At 44.3% G+C, this 22,622-nt stretch overlaps 1 protein-coding gene across 3 annotated transcripts in view; it reads left to right on the top strand.

Annotated features, from left to right (window-relative positions):
* Positions 1–22,622, top strand: part of FAM120C (family with sequence similarity 120 member C) — a 120,255-nt gene that overhangs the window by 83,333 nt on the left and 14,300 nt on the right. Inside the window, exons 11-13 of one of the 3 annotated variants that reach the window (XM_005593670.5) lie at positions 12,749–12,863; positions 16,417–16,626; positions 18,485–18,686. In XM_005593670.5, coding sequence (XP_005593727.2) covers positions 12,749–12,863; positions 16,417–16,626; positions 18,485–18,686 — 527 coding nt within the window. The remainder of the gene's footprint in view (positions 1–12,748; positions 12,864–16,416; positions 16,627–18,484; positions 18,687–22,622) is intronic. The other 2 variants (XM_005593671.5, XM_005593672.5) reach the window with 2 other exon arrangements.

The following is a 22,622-nucleotide window of genomic DNA, read 5'->3' as shown; positions in this document are numbered from 1 at the left end:
CAAACTGAAAACTACAAAACACTGTTAAAAGAAATTATAAAAGGTTTAAGTAAACAGAAAGATACCCCATGTTCATGGATAAGATAAAATCCTTCTTATTGATTTCTGACTAGAAAAAAAGAAGATAAAATATTGTTAAGATGGCAATACTACCCAAATTTATCTACATATGCGATGGAATCCAAATTCCCAGCTTTCTTCTTTGCAGAAATGAACAAACTAATGCTAAAATTAATATGTAAATACAGGCTGGGCACGGTGGCTCACTCCTGTAATCCCAGCACTTTGGGAGGCCGAGGCAGGCGGATCACGAGGTCAAGAGATCGAGATCATCCTGGTCAACATGGTGAAACCCCGTCTCTACTAAAAATACAAAGATTAGCTGGGTGTGGTGGTGCATGCCTGTAATCTCAGCTACTCAGGAGGCTGAGGCGGGAGAATCGCTTCAACCCAGGAGGCCGAGATCACGCCACTGCACTCCAGCCTGGGCGACAGAAACTCTGTCTCAAAAAAAAAACGTAAATACAAGGGACCCTGCTGTGGTTGAATGTCCCCTCCAAAACTCATATTGAAACTTTATCCACAGTGTGGCAGTATTGAGTGGTAGGGCCTTTAAGATGTGATTTAATCGTTAGGGCTTTACTCTCACAAATGGGCTAATCCATTCATGGATTAATGGGTTAGTGGATTAATGGGTTATCATGGGAGGCGAACTGATGGCTTTATAAGAAGAGAGACCTCATATAGCACATAAGAATGATCGGCCCCCTTACCATATGACCAGCAAGAAGGCTATCACTAGATGCAAGAAGCCCCCCAACCTTGGACTTCTTAGATTCCATAACTGTAAGAAATAAATTCCTTTTCTTTATAAATTACCCAGTTTCAGGTATTCTGCCATAAGCAACAGAAAATAGACTTAAGAGGCAGGGCACAGTGGCTCATGCTTATAATCCCAGCACTTTGGGAGGCCAAGGTGTGGGAGGATCACTTGAACCCAGGAGTTCGAGACCAGCTTGGGCAACATAGACACCCATCTCTACAAAAAAACAAAAAAGCCAGGCATGGTGGCATGCACCTGTAGTCTCAGCTACTTGGGAGGCCAAGGTAGGAGGATCACTTTAGCCTAGAAGGTGGAGGCCATGATCACGCCACTGCACTCCAGCCTGGGTGGGTGACAGAGCAAGACCCTGGCTCTTAAAAAAAGAAAAAAAGAAAAAAAAAATTGGTACTGAGAAGTGTGGCTGTTTCTGATAATGAATACCTGAAAATGTGGAAGCAGCTTTGGAACTGGGTAATAAGCAGAGGCTGGAAGAATTTGGAGGAGCAGGCTACAAAAAGCCAAGATTCTAGTGAAGGCTTAGAACACAAGAAGACTAGGAAGAGTTTATAACTCCTTAGAGATTGGTTAAATGGTTACAACCAGAATGGTGATACAAATATGGACAGTAAAGGCCATTCTGATAAGGTTTCACATGGAACTGATGAGCGAGGTATTGGAAATGGAAGTAGAGGCCATCCTTGTTATATATTGGCAAAGAACTTGGCTGGACGGTGTCCATGTCCAAGGGCTTTGTTGTAGGCCAAACTTGAGAATGATGAATTCTGGTATCTGGCAGAAGAAATTTCTTTTTTTTTTTTTTATTTTTTATTTTTTTTTTGAGACGGAGTCTCGCTCTGTCACCCAGGCTGGAGTGCAGTGGCCGGATCTCAGCTCACTGCAAGCTCCGCCTCCCGGGTTCACACCATTCTCCCGCCTCAGCCTCCCGAGTAGCTGGGACTACAGGCGCCCGCCACTACGCCCGGCTAGTTTTTTGTATTTTTTTTAGTAGAGACGGGGTTTCACCGTGTTAGCCAGGATGGTCTCGATCTCCTGACCTCGTGATCCGCCCGTCTCGGCCTCCCAAAGTGCTGGGATTACAGGCTTGAGCCACCACGCCCGGCTGGCAGAAGAAATTTCTAAGCAGCAAAGTGCTCAGGCTACTGCAGGGTTACATCTAACTGTTTACAGTGAACTGCTACAGAAAAGGGAAACAGAGCAGAAACATTTGGAAAATTCACAGCCTTGCCATGTGGTAGAGAATGAAAAAGAGTTTTCAGGAGTGGAACCAAGGATGCAGAGGAGCCACCACTTTATGCCTAAAAGGGAGCCAGGTGCTAATAGTCAAAACAACGAGGAAAAGGCCCTAAAGGCACTTCAGAGATCTTTGAGGCAGCCCCTCCCTTTAGAGGCCCAGAGCCCTAGGAGGACAGAATTGTTTGGGAGTGGAGGAGGCCTGGGACACAGCTGCCCTGTGCCAACTCGGGAAAGCTGCTTCCCTCATCTCAGCCCCTCCAGCTGGAGCAGCCATATCTCACATGGCCCCAGGTGTGGCTCATGCCTCAGCCCAGGAAGGCAGCAGCTCAGGAAGGTACAAGTCGTAAACCTTGGTGGCATCCACATGATGATAATTCTGCAGGCCCTCAGAAAGTAAAAGCTGTAGAGGCTTCGCAACCTCTACCCATTAAAAGGATCTCATTGAAAGCCTGGGAGCCCAGGTAGAGACTTGTTGCAGAGCCAGAGCCACCACAGAGATCCCCTACTGTAGCAATGCCCAGCAGGAACATAAGGTTGGAGCTGCCACAGAGTCTCCAACCAGGGTAATGCGTAGTGGAGCCATGGGAGCGGGACTGCCACTGAGTCCCCAGAACTGTGGGGTCACTGGCAGCATGCATTGCCCACCTGGAAAACCTTCAGGCAATGGATTCCAACCAGTTTGAGCAACCATGTGGCCTATACTCTGCACCCATACAGACGGGGCTATCTGAGGCCTTGCGGGTTGGGCTTCCACCACAGTGCGTCCAGGAGGCCCCACATGGAGTCAAACAAGATTATTCTCCAACTCTAAGATCTTGTGTTTTGTTTTGTATGTGTGTATGTGTGTGTTTTTTGTTTGTTTGTTTTAAGACAGAGTCTCTGTCACCCAGGTTGAAGTGCAGTTCACTGGGGCCTCAAATTCCTGGGCTCAAGCAGTCCTCCCACCTCAGCCTCCTGAGTAGCTGAGAGCACAGGTACTTACCACCATGGCCAGCTAGTTTTTTTGTTTGTTTGTTTGTTTGTTTGTTTGTTTGAGATGGAGTCTTGCTCTGTCGCCCAGGCTTGAGTGTGTTGGCACAATCTCGGCTCACTGCAAGCTCCGCCTCCCGGGTTCACACCATTCTCCTGCCTCAGCCTCCCGAGTAGCTGGGACTACAGGTGCCCGCCACCACATCCGGTTAATTTTTTTTGTAGTTTTAGTAGAGATGGGATTTCACTGTGTTAGCCAGGATGGTCTCCATCTCCTGACTTCATGATCCGCCCACCTCGGCCTCCCAAAATGCTGGGATTACAGGTGTGAGCCACCACGCCCAGCCCATGGCCAGCTAATTTTTAAATCTTTTATAGAGATGGAGGCTTACTGCATTGCCTAGGCTGGTCTCAAACTCCTGGATTCAAGCGATCCTCCCGCCTCAGCCTCCCAAAATGCTGGGATTACAGGCCAATTCTAAGATCTTGGAAGTAGACAACTTGTTTAGATTTCACAGGCTCACAGATGAGAGTTTGGACTTTTGAGATAAATTCAGTTTCTTTATATATAACCCACTGTCAGGCATTCTGTTATAAGCAAAAGAAAACGGACCAATAATACAAACTCAGAATAGCCAAAATAATGTTGAAAAAAAGAACAAACACTGTACAGTTTCAAAATTTACTACAAAGGTATAGTAATCAAAAACAGTGGAATAAGGATAGACATATAAATTAATGGAATTACATTTGAGTGTCCAGAAATAAACTGTGCTGTTTGTGGTCAATTAATTTTTGACAAGGATGCCAAGATAATTCAATGGGGGAAATACAGGCTTTACAACAGATGGTTGGATATTAACACGCAAAAGAATAGGTTAGACCTCTACTTCACACTATATACAAACATTAACTCAAAATATATCATAGACTTAAATATCAGACTAAAAACTTTAAAACTCTTAGAAGACAAGAGCTATAATTCTTCATGAACTCAGATTAGGCAGTGGTTTCTTTGATATGATGCCAGAAGCATAAGTAACAAAAGGAAAAATAGGTTAGACTAGATCAAAATTTAAAATTTGTGTGCTAGAAACAAGACTACAAATAAAGTGAAAACACAACCCACAGAACGAGAGAAAATATTTGCAAACCATGTATCTGATAAGGGCCTAGTATCCATAATATATAAATAATTCTTACAACTCAAACAATTGGCTGGCCACACTGGCTCATGTGTGTAATCCCAACACCTTGGTTCACGTCTGTAATCCCAACACCTTAGGTGGCCGAGGTGTGAAAATTGCTTGAATCCAAGAGTTTGAGGCCAGTCTGGGCAACATAGCAAGACCCTACCTCTACAAAAAAATCTTTAAAAAGCAGCTAGGCGTAGCTGTGGTCCCAACTACTCTAGAGGCTGTGGTGGGAGGATTGCTTACGCCCAGGAGGTAGAGGCTGTTGTGAACCATGATCATGCCACTGCACTTCAGCCTCGGCAGCAGAGCAACACCCTGTCTCAAAAAAAAGAATTCCTACAAGTAAAGCAATAAATGATGAATAAATCGATTTTTTTAATGGGTAAAATATTTGAATAGACATTTCTCCAAAGAACATATGCAAATGTCGGCCGGGCACTATGGCTCACGCCTGTAATCCCAGCACTTTGGGAGGCCGAGGAGAGCAAGTCATGAGGTCAGGAGTTCGAGACCAGCCTGACCAACATGGTGAAACCCTGTCTCTACTAAAAATACAGAAATTAGCCAGGCGTGGTGGGGGCCTGTAATCCCAGCTACTCAGGAGGCTGAGGCAGGAGAATCGCTTGAAGCTGAGAAGGGGAGATTGCAGTGAGCAGAGATTGTACCACTGCAGTTCAGCCTGGGCAGCAGAGCGAGACTCCATCTCAAAAAAAAAAAAAAAAAAAATACAAATGTTCAATAAGCACATGAAAAAATGATCATCAGGGAAATGCAAATCATAACGACAATGAGAAACCAGTTAACACCCATTCAGGTGCTATAATCAAAAAGACAAGTGATCAGGAGTGGGAGATTTAAAAAGAAGACATCCAGCAAGTGTTGAAAAGGATGTGGAGAAATTGGAACCCTCATACATTGCTGATGGGAACATCAAATGAAGACACATGTCCACAGAAAAACATGTTCACAAATGTTCATGTAGAATTATTCGTAATAGGCCGGGCACAGTGGCTCATGCCTGTAATCCCAGCACTTTGGGAGGCCGAGGTGGGTGGATCACCTGAGGTCAGGAGTTTGAGACCAGCCTGACCAACATGGTGAAACCCCGTCTCTACTAAAAATACAGAATTAGCCAGGCATGGTGGTGCATGCCTGTAGTCTCAGCTACTTGGGACGCTGAGGCAGGAGAATCGCTTGAACCCAGGAGGCAGAGGTTGCAGTGAGCCGAGACCGTGTCACTGCACTCCAGCCTGGGCAACAAGAATGAAACTCCGTCTCAAAAAAAAAAAGTAATATAAAAAAATAAGCCAGGCGCAGTGGCTCACGCCTATAATCCCAGCACTTTGGGAGGCCGAGGCGGGCAGATCACGAGGTCAGGAGATTGAGACCATCCTGGCTAACATGGTGAAACCCCGTCTCTACTAGAAATACAAAAAAGTAGCCAGGCGTGGTTGCAGGCGCCTGTAGTCCCAGCTACTCAGGAGGCTGAGGCAGGAGAATGGCGTGAACCTGGGAGGTGGAGCTTGCAGTAAGCTGAGATCACGCCACTGCACTCCAGCCTGGGCGACAGAGCAAGACTCCATCTCTAAATAAATAAATAAATAAAAATAAATAAATAAAGACTGAGTCCTCCTTCAAAAAAGAAGATATAAAAAGGAGAAGATCAGTAACTGTGACTGTATCTATGTCCCAAAATACATACAATTAAGAAAACTAAGCGGGGAAATATTTGCAACAGTTAGGACACTGTTAATATTCACAATATATAAAGACTTAGGCTGGGCGCGGTGGCTCACGCCTGTAATCCCAACACTTTGGGAGTCTGAGGTGGGCGGATCACGAGGTCAGGAAATTGAGACCATCCTGGCTTACATGGTGAAACCCCATCTCTACTAAAACTACCAAAAAAATTAGCCAGGTGTGGTGGCGGACGCCTGTAGTCCCAGCTACTTGGGAGGCTGAGGCAGGAGAATGGCGTGAACCCGGGAGGCAGAGCTTGCAGTGAGCTGAGATCGTGCCGCTGCACTCCAGCCTGTGCGACAGAGTGAGACTCTGTCTCAAAGAAAAAAAAAAGACTTAGATATCAGAATAGGTATCTAAGATAGCACAGATGGGTCAATGACAGTCTCTTCAGACTCATTTGCTTAGAAGAAACAGAAGCCATTCTAGCTCTCTCACTTTTCCTCTCTTTTTTTTATTTTTTGGTAGAGATGGGGTCTTGCTACTCCTGGCCTCCGCCTCACAAAGTGTTGGGATTATAGGCATGAACCATCATGTCCAGCCCACTCTAGCTATCTTACTTTACGTAAAGGTATAACAGGTAGTCTCCTAGTCATCCAAGGACAAGAAAAGTAGTATACACAGGGAATGGTCCTGGAAAGGCAGGAACAGAGACTGCCCACTCTCTCCTGGGCCTGCATAGGTAGCTCTTCTTTCTGCATGTGTTTTATAAGGTCGATGCATCACTTAGCTCAAATTCTGAAGACTCTGATTGGCAAGCCATGAATTGTTTCACTTGGATCAGGTATCCACTCCTTGTCCAAATAGCTGTCAGTGTTATAAAAATAGGGCTGGCCGGGCACGGTGGCTCAAGCCTGTAATCCCAGCACTTTGGGAGGCCGAGACGGGCGGATCACGAGGTCAGGAGATCGAGACCATCCTGGCTAACATGGTGAAACCCCGTCTCTACTAAAAAAAAAATACAAAAAACTAGCAGGGCGAGGTGGCGGGCGCCTGTAGTCCCAGCTACTCGGGAGGCTGAGGCAGGAGAATGGCGTAAACCCGGGAGGCGGAGCTTGCAGTGAGCTGAGATCTGGCCACTACACTCCAGCCTGGGCGACAGAGCCAGACTCCGTCTCAAAAAAAAAAAAAAAAATAGGGCTTTACGTTATCTGAGAAGGGGCATAGACAGAACAGGCAAATTAATATGTCTGTGATAGACATAGATCAGTCATAGAAGTAGATAAGTGTTTGAGAAATATATGCAACCTCATCCTTAGCAATCAAAGAAGTTTAAATAATGAGAGACTTATTTTCTGCCCATTAAATCATCAGTGATTAACGGTGACAGTCAATGCTGATATACTGCTGGGATAGGATGTAAATTGGGTCTGGTCTGGAAAACAATTTTGCTGTATGTATTAAGGACCTTTAGAATGAATATAACCTATGACCTAATAATTCCACTTCTAGGAATCTATGCTAAGGGAATGAATAATCAGAGATACAGGCAAGATTTAATATGTAAATATCTTTGTAGTATTATAATAAAAGAAAATATATTAATAGTAATTTACAGGAATGTTTAAGCTAACTGATATACCCACATGCTGAACATGCAGTCATTAATCATGTTTTTGAAAAGTATTTAATGAACAAAAATTTCTCATCGTATAATGTCGAGTAAAAAAAGCAAGATACGATATTCTGTATATAGTATGAAAAAGTTGAGAATTCAGATGCCAGGAGTAAAGAAGCCACAATCATAGCGATCTTAACAGTGCTTACATCTAAATGGTAAGATTACAAATTATTTCATTTTTTTATTTTTTAGAGACAGAGTCTCACTCTGTGGCCCAGGCTGGAGTGCAGTGGCATGATCTCAGCTTACTGCAACCTCTGCCTCCTGGGCTCAAGCAATTCTCCTACCTCAGCCTCTCGACTAGCTGGGACTACAGGTGCACGCCACCACACCTGGCTAATTTTTGTATTTTTAGTAGAGAAGGGGTTTCACCATGTTGGTCACACTGGCCTCAAACTCCTGACCTCAAGTGATCCACCTGCCTCAGCCTCCTAAAGTGCTGGGATTACAGGCATGAGCCACCACACCTGGCCTTATTTTTCTTATTAATATTTTTTTATTTTATTACTTTTAGCCAACTCACACCATATTTTTAATTTTCTTTATGCTTTTTTACATTTTCTGAACGAGAATGAACTTAAGCTTTTGTAATATACTTTTGTATATAGAATAAAATTGTAAATGTTATTTAAAATTAAAAGATGTGGCCTGGCACAGTGGCTCACACCTGTAATCCCAGCACTTTGGGAGGCCGAGGCAGGCAGATCGCCTGAAGTCAGGATTTCAAGACCAGCCTGACCAACATGGTGAAACCCCATCTCTTCTTAAAATACAAAATAAGCCAGGCATGGTGACGCATGCCTGTAATCCCAGCTACTTGGGAGGCTGAGGCAGGAGAATTGCTTGAACTCGGGAGGCAGAGGTTGCAGTGAGCTGAGATGGTGCCATTGCACTCCAGCCTAGGCGACAAGAGTGAAACTCTGTCTCAAAAAACAAACAAAAAAAAGATGTGGGCTGGGAGCAGTGGCTCATGCCTGTAATACCACCACTTTGGGAGGCCAAGGCAGGCGGATCACTTGAGCTGAGGAGTTTAAAAGCAACCTGGGCAACATGACGAAACCCTAACTCTAATAAAAAATACAAAAATTATCCAGGTGTGGTGACACGAGCCTGTAGTCCCAGCTGCTCAGGAGGCCGAGGTGGGAGGATCACCTGAGCCTGGGAGATCAATACCGCAGTGATCCGTGATCACACCACTGCCCTGAGCCTGTCTCCAAAAAAAAGATGTGGAGTAAAAGGGGAGCTACCGAGTATTAAAGCACATTTAAAATTTAAGTCACTATGATGCTGGCATGAGAAATAGACATGGAATAAATAGGATAGGAACAGATTTTTGTATGTATGAGAATGTAATATATGATAAAAGAAGAACTTTACCAAATTGTAAAGAAAGGATTATACCATAATTCGTTCAGTTACAAATGGTAACTAAGAGCACCTGCTGTGCCAGGCACTATGCTGAGTGCTGTTTTGGTTTTGGGGGGTTTTTTTGTTTTGTTTTGTTTTGTTTTTGAGATAAGTTCTTGCTCTGTCACCCAGGCTGGAATGCAGTGGTGGAATCTCTGCTCACTGCAGCCTTGACCTCCTGGGCTCAAGTAATTCTCTCTCCCACCTCAACCTTCTGAGTAGCTGGGACCACAGGCATGAGCCATGACTAATTTTTTTTTTTTTTTGAGATGTAGTCTTGCTGTGTCACCTAGGCTGGAGTGCAGTGGCACGATCTCGGCTCACTGCAATCTCCACCTGCTAGGTTCAAGCCATTCTCCTGCCCTCCTGCCTCAGCCTCCCCAGTAGCTGGGATTACAGGCACGCACCACCATGCCCAGCTAATTTTTGTATTTTTAGTAGAGATGGGGTTTCACCATGTTGGCCAGGCTGGTCTTGAACTCCTGACATCGTGATCCACCCACCTCGGCCTCCCAAAGTTCTGGGATTACAGGCGTGAGCCACTGTGCCTGGCTGCCATGACTAATTTTTAATAATCTTTTGTAGAGATGGGGGTCTCTACAAAAAGACTAGCCCAGGCTAGTCTTAGTGCTTTTATGTACTTTTTCTCCTTTACTTATTACAACCTTTTGAGATGTAGGTGGTGCCATCCTCATTCTAAAGATTAGCAAACTAATTCCCCCAGAGGTCCAGGGGATTTAGTTGCCCAGAGTCACATAGAAAAGGAGTAGCGGAGGCCAGGTGCAGTGGCTCACGCCTGTAATCCTAGCACTTTGGGAGGCCGAGGGAGGCAGATCACGAGGTCAGGAGATCGAGACCATCCTGGCTAACACAGTGAAACACTGTCTCTACTAAAAATACAAAAAATTAGCCGGGCATGGTGGCGGGCACCTGTAGTCCCAGCTACTCGGGAGGCTGAGGCAGGAGAATGGCGTGAACCCAAGAGGCGGAGCTTGCAGTTAGCGGAGATCCTGCCACTGCATTCCATCCTGGGCGACAGAGCGAGACTCACTCCGTCTCAAAAAAAAAAAAAAAAAAGGAAAAAAGAAAAGGAGTAGTGGAACCTAGATTAGAACCAAGGATGTCAGTCTCCAAGTTTGCATTATTTGCCATGACATACTTTGTAGCTAAAGTTCTTAGCAAGGTACCTAGAATATCAGAGGCATTTAGTAAATGTTATTCTTATGTATAACTTATAGTTTGCTGCATATATTAAAGCTTGTATGTAATATTTGTAGTAATGTAACACTAATAGCAATAATAAAGCTGTCATCATTAAAATTGAGGAAATTCCTTGGGAATAAGTAATGCTGTTATTTTCCAGGGAAAATCCCCAGTGGAATCATATAATCCAAAAATCGCACATGATGAAGCATCAATAAATATTGGTTGATTTAATAATTATTTCCTGCTGCCCCATTTCTGAGCCTCTCACTCCTGTGACTCATTAGACCCTACATTCTGTCTCATAATTCATTCAAGAGTAGTTGAATAGTAGGGCGGGCCCAAAGATGGAGCTAGCATTTCCTTATAAATATCCTGACATTGACTTATTAGTTCAGAAAACATCTATTAAGCATCCACTCTGGCATGTAGTCTATTAAGGTTAGAGAGACATTTAAAATTGCAAATTAACATTAAACTACAAACCAAACAAAAAGCTCCAATCCCTAGGAAATTAAATGTTCCCTCCTCTGTGGAGCCTTATCTAGATTCTCTGAGGTAAATTTAGTCACTGACTCAGAGCACCCAGAACAATCTGTTCAGCTTCTAAAATCACACCCCTTGCATTGTGTTAGTCTTTCTGTGAGTTCGCTGTTCTCCCACACTTGGCTCCTTTAGGTCAATTTTTCTTGCACAGTGGTTCAGGATATGACTGGTAAAATTCTGCTTTGAAGGATTTTTGTTGAGTTTTGTCTTGTTTTGTTTTTGGCTTGGCATGACCTGATTAATGCATCAGTCGCTCTTCCAATAAATATTTATTAATACCTATTCTATGCCATGTACTTGGCTAGATAGTTCATAATAAATAAAGGATAATAAACACAAACAAAGGCAAACAGGCAAGATCCTAGACCTCATGGGAACTCATATGGGCACTTAAAAAGAATGTGTTTTCTTTGTATTAAGTCAGTCAAGTATTTAAACCTTATTTATTGTACTATTCAAATCTTCTGCAAATTTAAATGTATTTTAGGTATGGTTTACATATTATAGCTTAATAGTGGTATATAAAAGTTTCGCACTGTACTTGCATTTGTGTTCATTTTCTTCTATTTTTGCTTTACATTTTGCCAATGAAATAAGATGGAAAGGTTAAAAATGAAAGAATGGGCAAAGGTAAATCAAGGAACTATAAATCCAAAAAAAGAAACAATATTAATAACCAGAGCCAGTCATTATCAAACCAGTCCTTCTGACAATCCTACAGTGTCTTCCTACAATTTCGGGATGAAGATCCAAATTCCTTAATCCTGTTTTTGAGTCTCTGTTCTCTGGTCTACTTTCTTTTTTATTTCCCCCACACACACAATTTCTTCTTTGTTGTCATCTTCTTCATCGTCATTGTTTCCTCCTCCTCCTCCTCCTTCTCTCTCCCCCCTCCCCCCACATTCTGTCTCCCACACTAGAGTACAATGGCATAATCTTGGCTCATTATAACCCCCGCCTCCCAGGTTAAAGCGATTGTCCTACCTCAGCCTCCTGAGTAGCTGGGATTACAGGTGCCCGCCACCACACTCGGCTAAGACTGGGTTTCACCACATTGGCAAGGCTGGTCTCAAACTCCTGGCCTCAAGTGATCTGCCCGCCTCAGCCTCCCAAAGTGCTATGATTACAGGCATGAGCCACCGCACCCAACCTTTTTTTTTTTCATTCTTTTCTTTAGCAACTCTATTTAATCCTCACAACCACCCTGTAAAAAGAGCAGGGCAAATTTTATTATCCCCATTTGGTAGATGAAGAAACCCAAGGCTCAGAAAGGTTAAATAATTTGTCCATAGCTATCAACTAGTAGGTGGAGGAACCAACACTCAAATTCAGATCTTCTGTCTCCAAAATGCATGCTCTTTCCATTAAAACATTCTGGGCTTTTATGTGAACTTCACTTATCCTGGGCCATGTCTTGAGTACCATGATATGGTTCATGACCGCACCTTCCACCACCTGAAGCCCTCAGTGTTCCTCAGGCTGCCGCCAATCTGGCCTACTTGCTAATCTTGCCTCCTGTCACTCCAAACATGCTTAACTTCAGCAATATGGAAGCTGGTGCATTGTGCTGAACCACACCTTCAGGCCTTCACACATCATACTCTTCACTCAACCTGGAACATCCTTTCCCCACCTTTTGTCTCACTAAATTCTACAGGCCCTTTGAAACTGAACTCTTGCTGACTTTTCTCAGGATGCCATCTCTCACCTTTACAGTCATGGCCCTCTTCTGTGCTCTCATAGCAAGCACTCTGTGCATTCTTCCATCTTGGTACTTAACACACTGTCCTGTCATTATCAATGTACATGACTGTTTACTCTACCACCCAGACTGGAAGTAACGAAAGCAGAGATTCTTTTTCCTTCATTCAGTTAGTATTGCCAAAATCTAGCCAAGTACTGGCTCATGATAGGTTCTTAACTTCATAAGTTTTTGTGACATGAATAAGTGAGCTTTTGTGGCCTAATAGCAGTGCTTTTATTTTCTAGGTACATGGTTCAGTGGCCTGGTGGCCGAATCCTGCATCGCCATGAGCTAGACACCTTCCTTGCACAGGCAGTGTCTACCCAGCTTTATGAACCAGATCGACTCCAAGAACTCAAGGTGATTTCATGTACCCTCATTTAAGTTTTCTTTTATGAGCCTATAGCACTACTTGAGGTCTTTTTTTTTTTTTTTTTTTTTGCCTGAAGCTGAGGAAAATAGTAAGTTCTGCAGGTAACTGTTTGATTTACTTTAGCCAAATATTTATGTCTATGAATAAAGCCAAGATGTGCCTGCTACACTACTCTCATACTGATAAATGAGAATGGACAGAAAAGATGGATATTATGCAAGGAAAATAAATCTTGGCCCATAGACCATGGCAAGGGTTCTGACTCTTACAAGATACACTATAAGGGACATATCCTGGTGTCCCCTGCTTGTGTCTATTTACTCAGACACATCTCCTTTTAGTGATAGGTACTGAGTTTTAAGTAGAAGTATAGGAAAGCATAAGGAAGAAAATAAACCCAGAAAATAGACCTTGGGCAGGTTACTTAACCTCTCTAGCTTCAGTTTCCTTACTTGTACAATTGTATATTAGTTCATTTTGTGTTGCTATAAAAGAATACCTGAGACTAGGTAATTTATAAAGAAAAGAGGTTTATTGAGTCCATTGTTCTGAAGACTGTACAAAAAACATGGTGCCAGCATCTACTCAGCTTCTGGTCAGGGTCTCAGGAAGCTCCTACTCATGATAGAAGGTGAGGGGAATAAGACAAGAGGAGCCAGCGTGTCACATGGTGAGACAGGGCACGTAAGAGAGAATGGCAGCCGTGCTGTAATCCCAGCACTTTGGGAGGCTGAGATGGGCAGATCATGAGGTCAGGAGTTCGAGATCACCCTGGCCAACATGGTGAAACCCTGTCTCTACTAAACATACAAAAATTAGCCGGGCATATGGCCGGGCGCGGTGGCTCAAGCCTGTAATCCCAGCACTTTGGGAGGCCGAGACGGGCGGATCACGAGGTCAGGAGATCGAGACCATCCTGGCTAACACGGTGAAACCCCGTCTCTACTAAAAAATACAAAAAACTAGCCGGGCGAGGTGGCGGGCGCCTGTAGTCCCAGCTACTTGGGAGGCTGAGGCAGGAGAATGGCGTAAACCCGGGAGGCGGAGCTTGCAGTGAGCTGAGATCCGGCCACTGCACTCCAGCTCGGGTGACAGAGCGAGACTCCGTCTCAAAAAAAAAAAAAATTAGCCGGGCATGATGGCAGGGCACCTGTAATCCCAGCTACTCGGGAGGCTGAGGCAGTAGAATTGTTCGAACCCGGGAGGTAGAGATTGCAGTGAGCCGAGATCATGCCACTGCACTCCAGCCTGGGCAACAAGAGCAAAACTCTGTCTCAAAAAAAAAAAAAAAAAAAAAAAAAATGAAGGGCAAGGTGCTGGGCTCTTTCTAACAATCAGTTCTTGCATGAACTAATAGAGTGAAAACTCGCTCATTACCACAGGGAGAGCAACAAGCTTTCATGAGGGATCTGCCCCCATGACCCAGACACCTCCCACTAGGTTCCATCTACAACATTGGGGATCACATTTTAACATGCAATTTGGAGGGGTCACATATCCAACTATGTCAGTTTGTGAGGATACTATGTAAAATAATCCATGTAAAACCCCTAGAACAGTGTCTTTTTTTTTTTTTTGAGATGGAATTTCCCTCTTGTTGCCTAAGCTGGAGTGTAATTGGTGCAAATCTCGGCTCACCACAACCTCCACCTCCCAGGTTCAAGCGGTTCTCCTGTCTCAGCCTCCCAAGTAGCTGGGATTACAGGCATGCGCCACCACGCCTGGTTAATTTTGTATTTTTAGTAGAGACAGGGTTTCTCTGTTGGTGGGACTGGTCTCGAATTCCTGACCTCAGGTGATCCATCCACCTTGGCCTCCCAAAGTGCTGGGATTACCGGCGTGAGCCACCACACCCGGCCAGTGTCTCACATATTCTATATACACAGTACTCAATAAATGTAGCCATTAATGCATTAATCCCTCCCTTGACTTTAGTAACCTTGTTCCTTTGAGCACCCAAGGTAAACTAGAAGATCAAGTTCAATAAGACTTGCAAAATCTTAAGTGAGGTCACCTAAGGAAAGATGAGACAGACTCAAGACAACCAGTGAATGCTTGCTTTTTGCAGTAAATGTAGTATTGCTTGTCCTAGAATAACTGCTCGTGCTAAACCACACCTAGGAGGGGACCTGCAAACACTTTCCTGTTAAAGCTGTCTTCTAATACAGTGGCTTGAGATAACCACTGTGGGAATTTTGAGGTTTTTTCCAGTCTTCTGTCATACATTTTTTACGTAGTTGAGGTAGTATTTATGTAATTATATATTGTGGCTTTTTTCCATTTCACATAGCACATATTTTCTGTGTCTTAAAAATTTTAATAAATAATATTTTATCATATGGATGTATAAAATATTGGCGACTTAGGTGGTTTTCAGTTTTACTCTGTTATGTGTTGTCTTACTCCATTTAGAGTTGCTGTAAAGGAATACCTGAAGCGGGGTAATCGGTAAAGAGGTTTTTTTTTGAGACAGAGTCTCACTCTGTCACTCAGGCTGGAGTGCAGTGGCATAATCTCAGCTCACTGCAACCTCCACCTCCTGGGTTCAAGCGATTCTCCTGCCTCAGCCTCTTGAGTAGCTGGGATTACAGGCACATGCCACCATGACCAGCTAACTTATTTTAGTAGAGACAGGGTTTTGCCATGTTGGCCAGGCTGGTCTCAAACTCCTGGCCTCAAGCAATCTACCCACCTCAGCCTCCCAAAATACTGGGATTACAGGAATGAGCCACTACACCCGGTAAAGAAAAGAATTTTCTTTGGTTCACAGTTTTTCAGGCTGTACAAGAAACATGGTGTTGGTATCTGCAAGTTTAATTTCTAACTCAACAAATGTGAACGTTTTCAGGGTTCTTCATACATATTGCTTAATTGTAATATACATTTCTTTTTTTTTTTCCTTTTTTTTTTTTGGGATGGAGTCTTGCTCTGTTGCCCAGGCTGGAGTGCAGTGGCGCAATCTCAGCTCACTGCAACCTTCACCTCCCAGGTTCAAGTGATGCTCTCACCTCAGCCTCCTGAGTAACTGGAACTACAGATGCCCACCACCACGCCTGGCTAATTTTTGTATTTTTAGTAGAGACGGGGTTTCACCATGTTGGCCAGGCTGGTCTCGAACTCCTGACCTCAGGTGATCCGCCTGCCTCGGCCTCCCGAAGTGCTGGGATTACAGGCGTGAGCCACTACACCTGGTCATGTAATATACATTTTTTACCAGCTTTATATGATTGCCCATTTATTTCACTGCATCAGCAGCAGCAGCATTGAGTGTTCTTTCAGCCTTTACTTTGTAAATTTTTTTCTAATTTGACAGGTAAAAATAAAAATGTCTCAGGTTGGTGTCTTTAATGTTGTAATGAGTACCTTTCAAATCATCTTAGGGGAAAGACATGGATAGAAGCTGCTTATGCACTGAGATGTCTACATTGAATGACAGTATGTTCAAATTTAACTGGAAGAATCAACATGACAGGAATAAGAGTAAATGTTACCAAGAATAGTAGTTTCTTAATAGTAATATTTCATCTGTGGTGGTTTCAGATTGAGAAACTGGATGCCCGAGGGATCCAGCTTGCTGCCCTCTTCATGAGTGGAGTCGACACAGCTCTGTTTGCTAATGATGCCTGTGGCCAGCCAGTCCCTTGGGAGCATTGCTGTCCATGGATTTACTTTGATGGCAAGCTGTTCCAGAGCAAGCTAATTAAAGCAGGCCGAGAGCGAGTATCTCTGGTTGAGCTCTGTGATGGCCAGGTACCAGCATGTCAGGCTGCTAAGGACTAGCTCTGATCTCCTGTGGGAGTGAACGGGCAGGGAGGGGAAAGGAGCAGACATATTGGAGAGGGATGGGGCGGAAGCAGGAGACTATGTCTCACTTTAACCTGACTTAAGTCAACAGTGGTCCCAAAGGCCCATAGTCTGATATGTACACGTTGTAAAATTTTATGTTGGAAAGTTTTTTTTAATGAGCTTGAAGTTTTCATATCCTTTTTCTTACTCTGAGTATTTCTTATCCATGGAATATTCAGATATACTATATACCTTCCCTCCAACTCAGGATTTCATTTCTCTTATTTACAAAAACTGTCTGTCTCTTTTGCAAGCAATTTTTTTTTTTTTTTTTGTAAAGGAGCTGTGTTTGGAAACAGAAGAGGATAGTAAAGTTGATGATAGAGTAGAAGCAGAGGATTTTTTTTTTTTTTTTTTTTTTTTTTTTTTTTTTTTTTTTGAGACGGAGTCTTGCTCTGTCGCCAGGCTGGAGTGCAGTGGCGTGATCTCGGCTCACTGCAACTTCCGCCTCCCAGGTTCACGCGATTCTCCTGCCTCAGCCTCCCCAGTAGTTGGGACTACAGGCATGCACCACCAGGCCCAGCTAATTTTTGTATTTTGAGTAGAAACGGGATTTCACCATGTTGGCCAGGATGGTCTCAATCTCTTGACCTTGTGATCCACCTGCCTCAGCCTCCCAAAGGGATTTTTTTTAATGAAACATTGGGAAGATGAGGGGAGGCAAGGGAAAGGAAACCTTACTTAACTCCTTTATCCATTTTGGTGGGGAAAAGAGCTGAGGGACTAGAGCAGGGGTTGGCAGACTACCCAGCACACCTCCTGTTTTTTGTCACTATCCATAGTTTTTTGCGCTGTCCATAGTGCTACAAACCACCTGTTTTTTGTAATACAGACCACCCTCTGTTTTTGTAAATAAAATGTTATTGGAACACAGCCACATTCATTCATCTACATACCATCTATGACTTCTTTCTTTTTTTTTTTTTGAGACAGATTCTCACTTTGTCGCCCAGGCTGGAGTGCAGTGGTGCAATGTTGGCTCGCTGCAACCTCCGCTTCCCAGGTTCAAGTGATTCTCCTGTCTCACCCTCCCAGGTAGCTGGGACTGCAGGTGCACGCCACCATGCTTGGCTAATTTTTTTTGTATTTTTAGTAAAGACGGAGTTTCATCACATTGGTCAGGCTGGTCTCAAACTCCTGACCTCAGGTGATCCACCTGCCTTGGCCTCCCAAATTGCTGGGACTACAGGCGTGAGCCACCACGCCTGGCCTATGACTGCTTTCATGTTACAGTAGCCGAGTGGAATAATTGTGACAGAGACAATATAGCCTACAAAGCCTAAAATATTTACTATCTAACCCTTTTCAGAAGAAGTTTGCAGACCTCTGGACTAGAGGTATCAGGATCTCCAATCTTGGATATGGGGGAGAAGGTTAAAAGGCTTTTTATTTGTCAGATTTTTATTTTCTCTTTTATCTAATTCTGTTACATCTCCCTTAGAAGTGACCCAGCCCAATGCCAGCCATGTAATAGACCATCAGTAATTCTTATTGTTAAATTTGTCTTCCTTGACCTAGTCAATGTACATCACAAGCCCTGAGTCAGAACTCATATGGTAGTATGATGTCATGTAAAGAGTCAGGGCTTTGGTGCCAGACAGGCTTCCTGAGTGTGTAGCTTTGAGCCCTTTAACGACAGGCCTCAGTTCACTTAATGGGAATAGAATTGTGAGACTGTACCTAGAGTGCCCCATGCTGGGCCTAAAACATGGGACAAGTTCGAAAAATGGCAGCTGCTATTATTACTCTTCCTCATTTGAAGGCTGACCTGGCAACCAAAGTGGAAAAGATGAGACAGAGCATCCTTGAAGGAATCAACATGAATCATCCACCGCCTTCTGCTCTACTTCCGTCACCTACTTTTGTGCCTCCTATGGTGCCCTCTCTCTACCCTGTTTCACTTTATTCCCGAGCTATGGGCTCCATGCCACTTCCCCCTCAAGGGAGGAGCCGGGGATTTGCAGGTCAGTACCTAAGAATGAGGTATTTACCATCCTCAATTTATGTCATAATAATCTATCCAGTCATTATTGTCAATAATAGGATCAACAGTTTCACATATATCTCATCTCATTGACTTTTTTTTTTTTTTTAAGATGGAGTTTCACTCTTGTCACCCAGGCTGGAGTGCAATGGTGTGATCTCGGCTCATTGTAACCTCCACCTCCTGGGTTCAAGCGATTCTCCTGCCTCAGTCTCCTGAGTAGCTGAGATTACAGGCATGCGCCACCACACCTGGCTAATTTTGTATTTTTAGTAGAGATGGAGTTTCACCATGTTGGTCAGGCTGGTCTCGAACTCCTGACCTCAGGTGATCCACCCGCCTCAGCTTCCCAAAGTGCTGGGATTACAGGCGTGAGCCACAGCGCCCAGCCTCATCTCATTTATATTCTGTGCTATGTAGTTTGAAGAGCAGCTTATGTCCATTTTGACTTCTAAGACCACTCTTCATAGAGGTACTTGGTTCCCAGGGATTTGACTCTCACCAACCAAACTCATGAAGTGACTGATGTGGAAACCAGAACCCACTTTATTACTTTAGAGAACTGTAAGTCATATGGACCGGCTCTTCATGGTTGCTGTCCGTTCATTCCTTCCCTATAGGCAATGCACACAGGAGCTTGCAGGAAGCTCAGTGAGAGTAAACGGCCAGTGCTGGTAGACAATAGTAGCTTGATGTATCCATTTCCACTCTGGGAATATACTTGACACATTTCCCTTCCTTCAGCTTCAGAAGCATGGAGAGAAATATGTCACCATCCATGCCACCAGAGGATTGCAGTTTAGTGAGGAAAACAAACATGCACACACACACACATATGTACACACCAACATATGCATAAATTACGGTGGCACCTGAACTACAGCTTAATGATGAATACATAATCATGCCTAGGTTGCTCAGATACTGATCCTGATAATTCAGACAATCTGTCCTGTGGTGAAACAAGATTTTTTTTTTTTTTTTTTTTTTTTTTTTTTTTTTTGAGACAGGGTCTCCCTCTGTCCACAGCCCGGCTAATTTTTGTATTTTTAGTAGAGACGGGATTTTACCATATTCGTCAGGCTAGTCTCGAACTTCCATCCTCAGGTGATCTGCCCGCCTTGGCCTCCCAAAGTGCTAGGATTACAGGCGTGAGCCACGGCACCTGGCAGTGAAACAGGATATTTTAGTGGAGACATTTTATCATAAAATAGCAAGATTCTGTGATTGGGTCAGAGTGTCATTGCTGTGGTTGAAGGTGTTTGTTACCTATTGCTCCTCCCTTTAAAAGTAATAAAGCTGGAAGTTGAAGTTAGTTTTTCAGGGTGACAAAATTCAGTATGGGTGGTTAGCTCAAGGCTGGGCTTAGATGAACAGTGTGAAAGTCTGCTCTGGTAACTCCCTGTTCAGTCAGATCATGATCAAGTCTTAAAAACCAGGGAGCCAGCCAGTCCATCCCTTTCAGATGACTTTACAGATCCTTTCTCTGTTCTTTATGTGTTGATTTTATTTTGTAAGTCTCAAAAGACAGCCTTAATTAAAGCCAGGTTCTCGGAAGGTCACCACTGCCTTACCTACCAGTGATGCTTAGTCTCCAGTTACTGGTGGTTCACAAGGAGCCTCTTGCCTCCTGAAAGCCCACAGTAGGATCCTCAAATGCAAGTCTTTCTTGTCCCTCTTAAAAGTAACTAGCACTCTGCCGGGCGCGGCGGCTCACGCCTGTAATCCCAGCACTTTGGGAGGCGGAGGCGGGCGGATCACGAGGTCAGAAGATAGAGACCACCCTGGCTAATACGGTGAAACCCCGTCTCTACTAAAAATACAAAAAAAATTAGCCAGGCCTGGTGGTGTGCGCCTGTAGTCCCAGCTACTCGGAGGCTGAGGCAGGAGAATGGCATGAACCCGGGAGGCGGAGCTTGCAGTGAGCCGAGATGGCACCACTGCACTCCGGCCTGGGCGACAAAGCGAGACTCCGTCTCAAAAAAAAAAAAAAGTAACTAGCACTTTAGGCAGGGAGCAGTGGCTCATGCCTGTAATTCCAGCTCATTGGGAGGCCAAGGTGGGCAGATCACTTGAGGTCAGGACTTCCAGACAGGCCTGGCCAACGTGGTGAAACCCTGTCTCTACAAAAAATATAAAAATTAGCCGGGCATGGTGGCTGGCACCTGTCTGTAATCCCAGCTACTCGGGAGACTGAGACACAATAATCGCTTGAACCCGGGAGGCAGAAACTGCAGTGAGCCAAGATCGCACCACTGCACTCCAGCCTAGGAGACATGGCGAGGCTCTGTTTCAAACAAACAAAAAGGTAACTAGCACTCTAGTTCCTTGGACTCTCAAATTTTATAAAGTTTTGTATAAATGAAGGACTCTTTTTTTTTTTTTTTTTTGTGGATACAGGTTCTCACTTTGTTGCCCAGGCTGGAGTGCAGTGGTACAATCACGGCTTACTGCAGCCTCAACTTCCTGGGCTCAAGTGATTTGCTCACCTCAGCCCCGTGAATAGCTGGAACTACAAACACGCACCAACATGCCTAGCTAATATTTTTGTGTGTGTGTGGAGATGGGGTCTCACTGTGTTGCCCTGGCTGGTCTTGAACTGGGCTCAAGCGATCCTGCCTGCCTCAGCTTCCCAAAGTGCTGGGATTACAGGTGTGAGCCAACATGCCTGTCCTAAATGAAGTACTCTTTACTAACAACCTGCTAAATGAGTTAAGGGTTCATTTGGTTTCTTGTCATAAACTAAAATTAAAGGCTTAGTAGAACTCCATATTCTGTAAAGGCTTATTTTTGTGCTAAATTATAAAACTCACTGTGCTTGTGACTTAGTTCTGATTTTCAATTGTTGCTGTTCTTGGTTTTTTGTTTTTTTTTTTTCTTTTGAGATGGACTTTCGCTCTGTCACCTAGGCTGGAATGCAGTGGCGCCATCTCCGCTCACTGCAACCTCCACCTCCCAGGTTTAATCAATTCTCCTGACTCAGCCCCCTGAGTAGCTGGGACTACAGGCATGTGCCACCACGCCTGGCTAATTTTTTTGTATTTTTGGTAGGGACAGGATTTCACCATGTTGGTCAGGCTGGTCTTGAACTCCTGACCTCAAATGATTCACCCACCTTGGCCTCCAAAAGTGCTGGGATTACAGGCATGAGCCACCATGCCCAGCCTATTCTTGCTTTTTAAGTATAAATTACTGTTAGTTTAGTTTCATTATTTTCAGTTTAGTTTGGTTATTTGGCTAATCCTACGATCTGTAATGATGTATATTTGTATCAAAAGTAGTTTAGGACTGGGCACTGTGGCTCAAGCCTGTAATCCCAGCACTTTGAGAGCCCGAGGCGGGTGGATCACTTGAGGTCAGGAGTTCGACACCAGCCTGGCCAATATGGTGAACCCCTGTCTCTACTAAAAATACAAACATTAGCTGGGCCTGGTGGCATGCGCCTGTAGTCCCAGCTACTCAGGAGGCTGAGGCAGGAGAATCACTTGAACCCGGGAAGTAGAGGTTGCAGTTAGCCAAGATCGCACCATTGCACTCCAGCCTGGGTGTCACAGTGAGACTGTGTCTCAAAAAACAAAAAAAAAAAGGTAGTTTAGGTTTGTGATTTTCTTTTTTTTTTTTTTTTTTGAGACGGGGTCTCGCTCTGTCGCCCAGGCTGGAGTGCAGTGGCGCGATCTCGGCTCACTGCAAGCTCCACCTCCCGGGTTTACGCCATTCTCCTGCCTCAGCCTCCCGAGTAGCTGGGACTACAGGCGCCCGCCACCTCGCCCAGCTAGGTTTTTGTATTTTTTAGTAGAGACGGGGTTTCACCGTGTTAGCCAGGATGGTCTCGATCTCCTGACCTCGTGATCCGCCCATCTCGGCCTCCCAAAGTGCTGGGATTACAGGCTTGAGCCACCGCGCCCGGCCAGGTTTG

This window comes from Macaca fascicularis, chromosome X, assembly GCF_037993035.2.
Source record: "Macaca fascicularis isolate 582-1 chromosome X, T2T-MFA8v1.1".
NCBI lineage: Eukaryota > Metazoa > Chordata > Mammalia > Primates > Cercopithecidae > Macaca > Macaca fascicularis.
The sequence above is the reverse complement of the archived record's forward strand: the minus strand, read 5'-3'. Positions and strand labels throughout refer to the sequence as shown.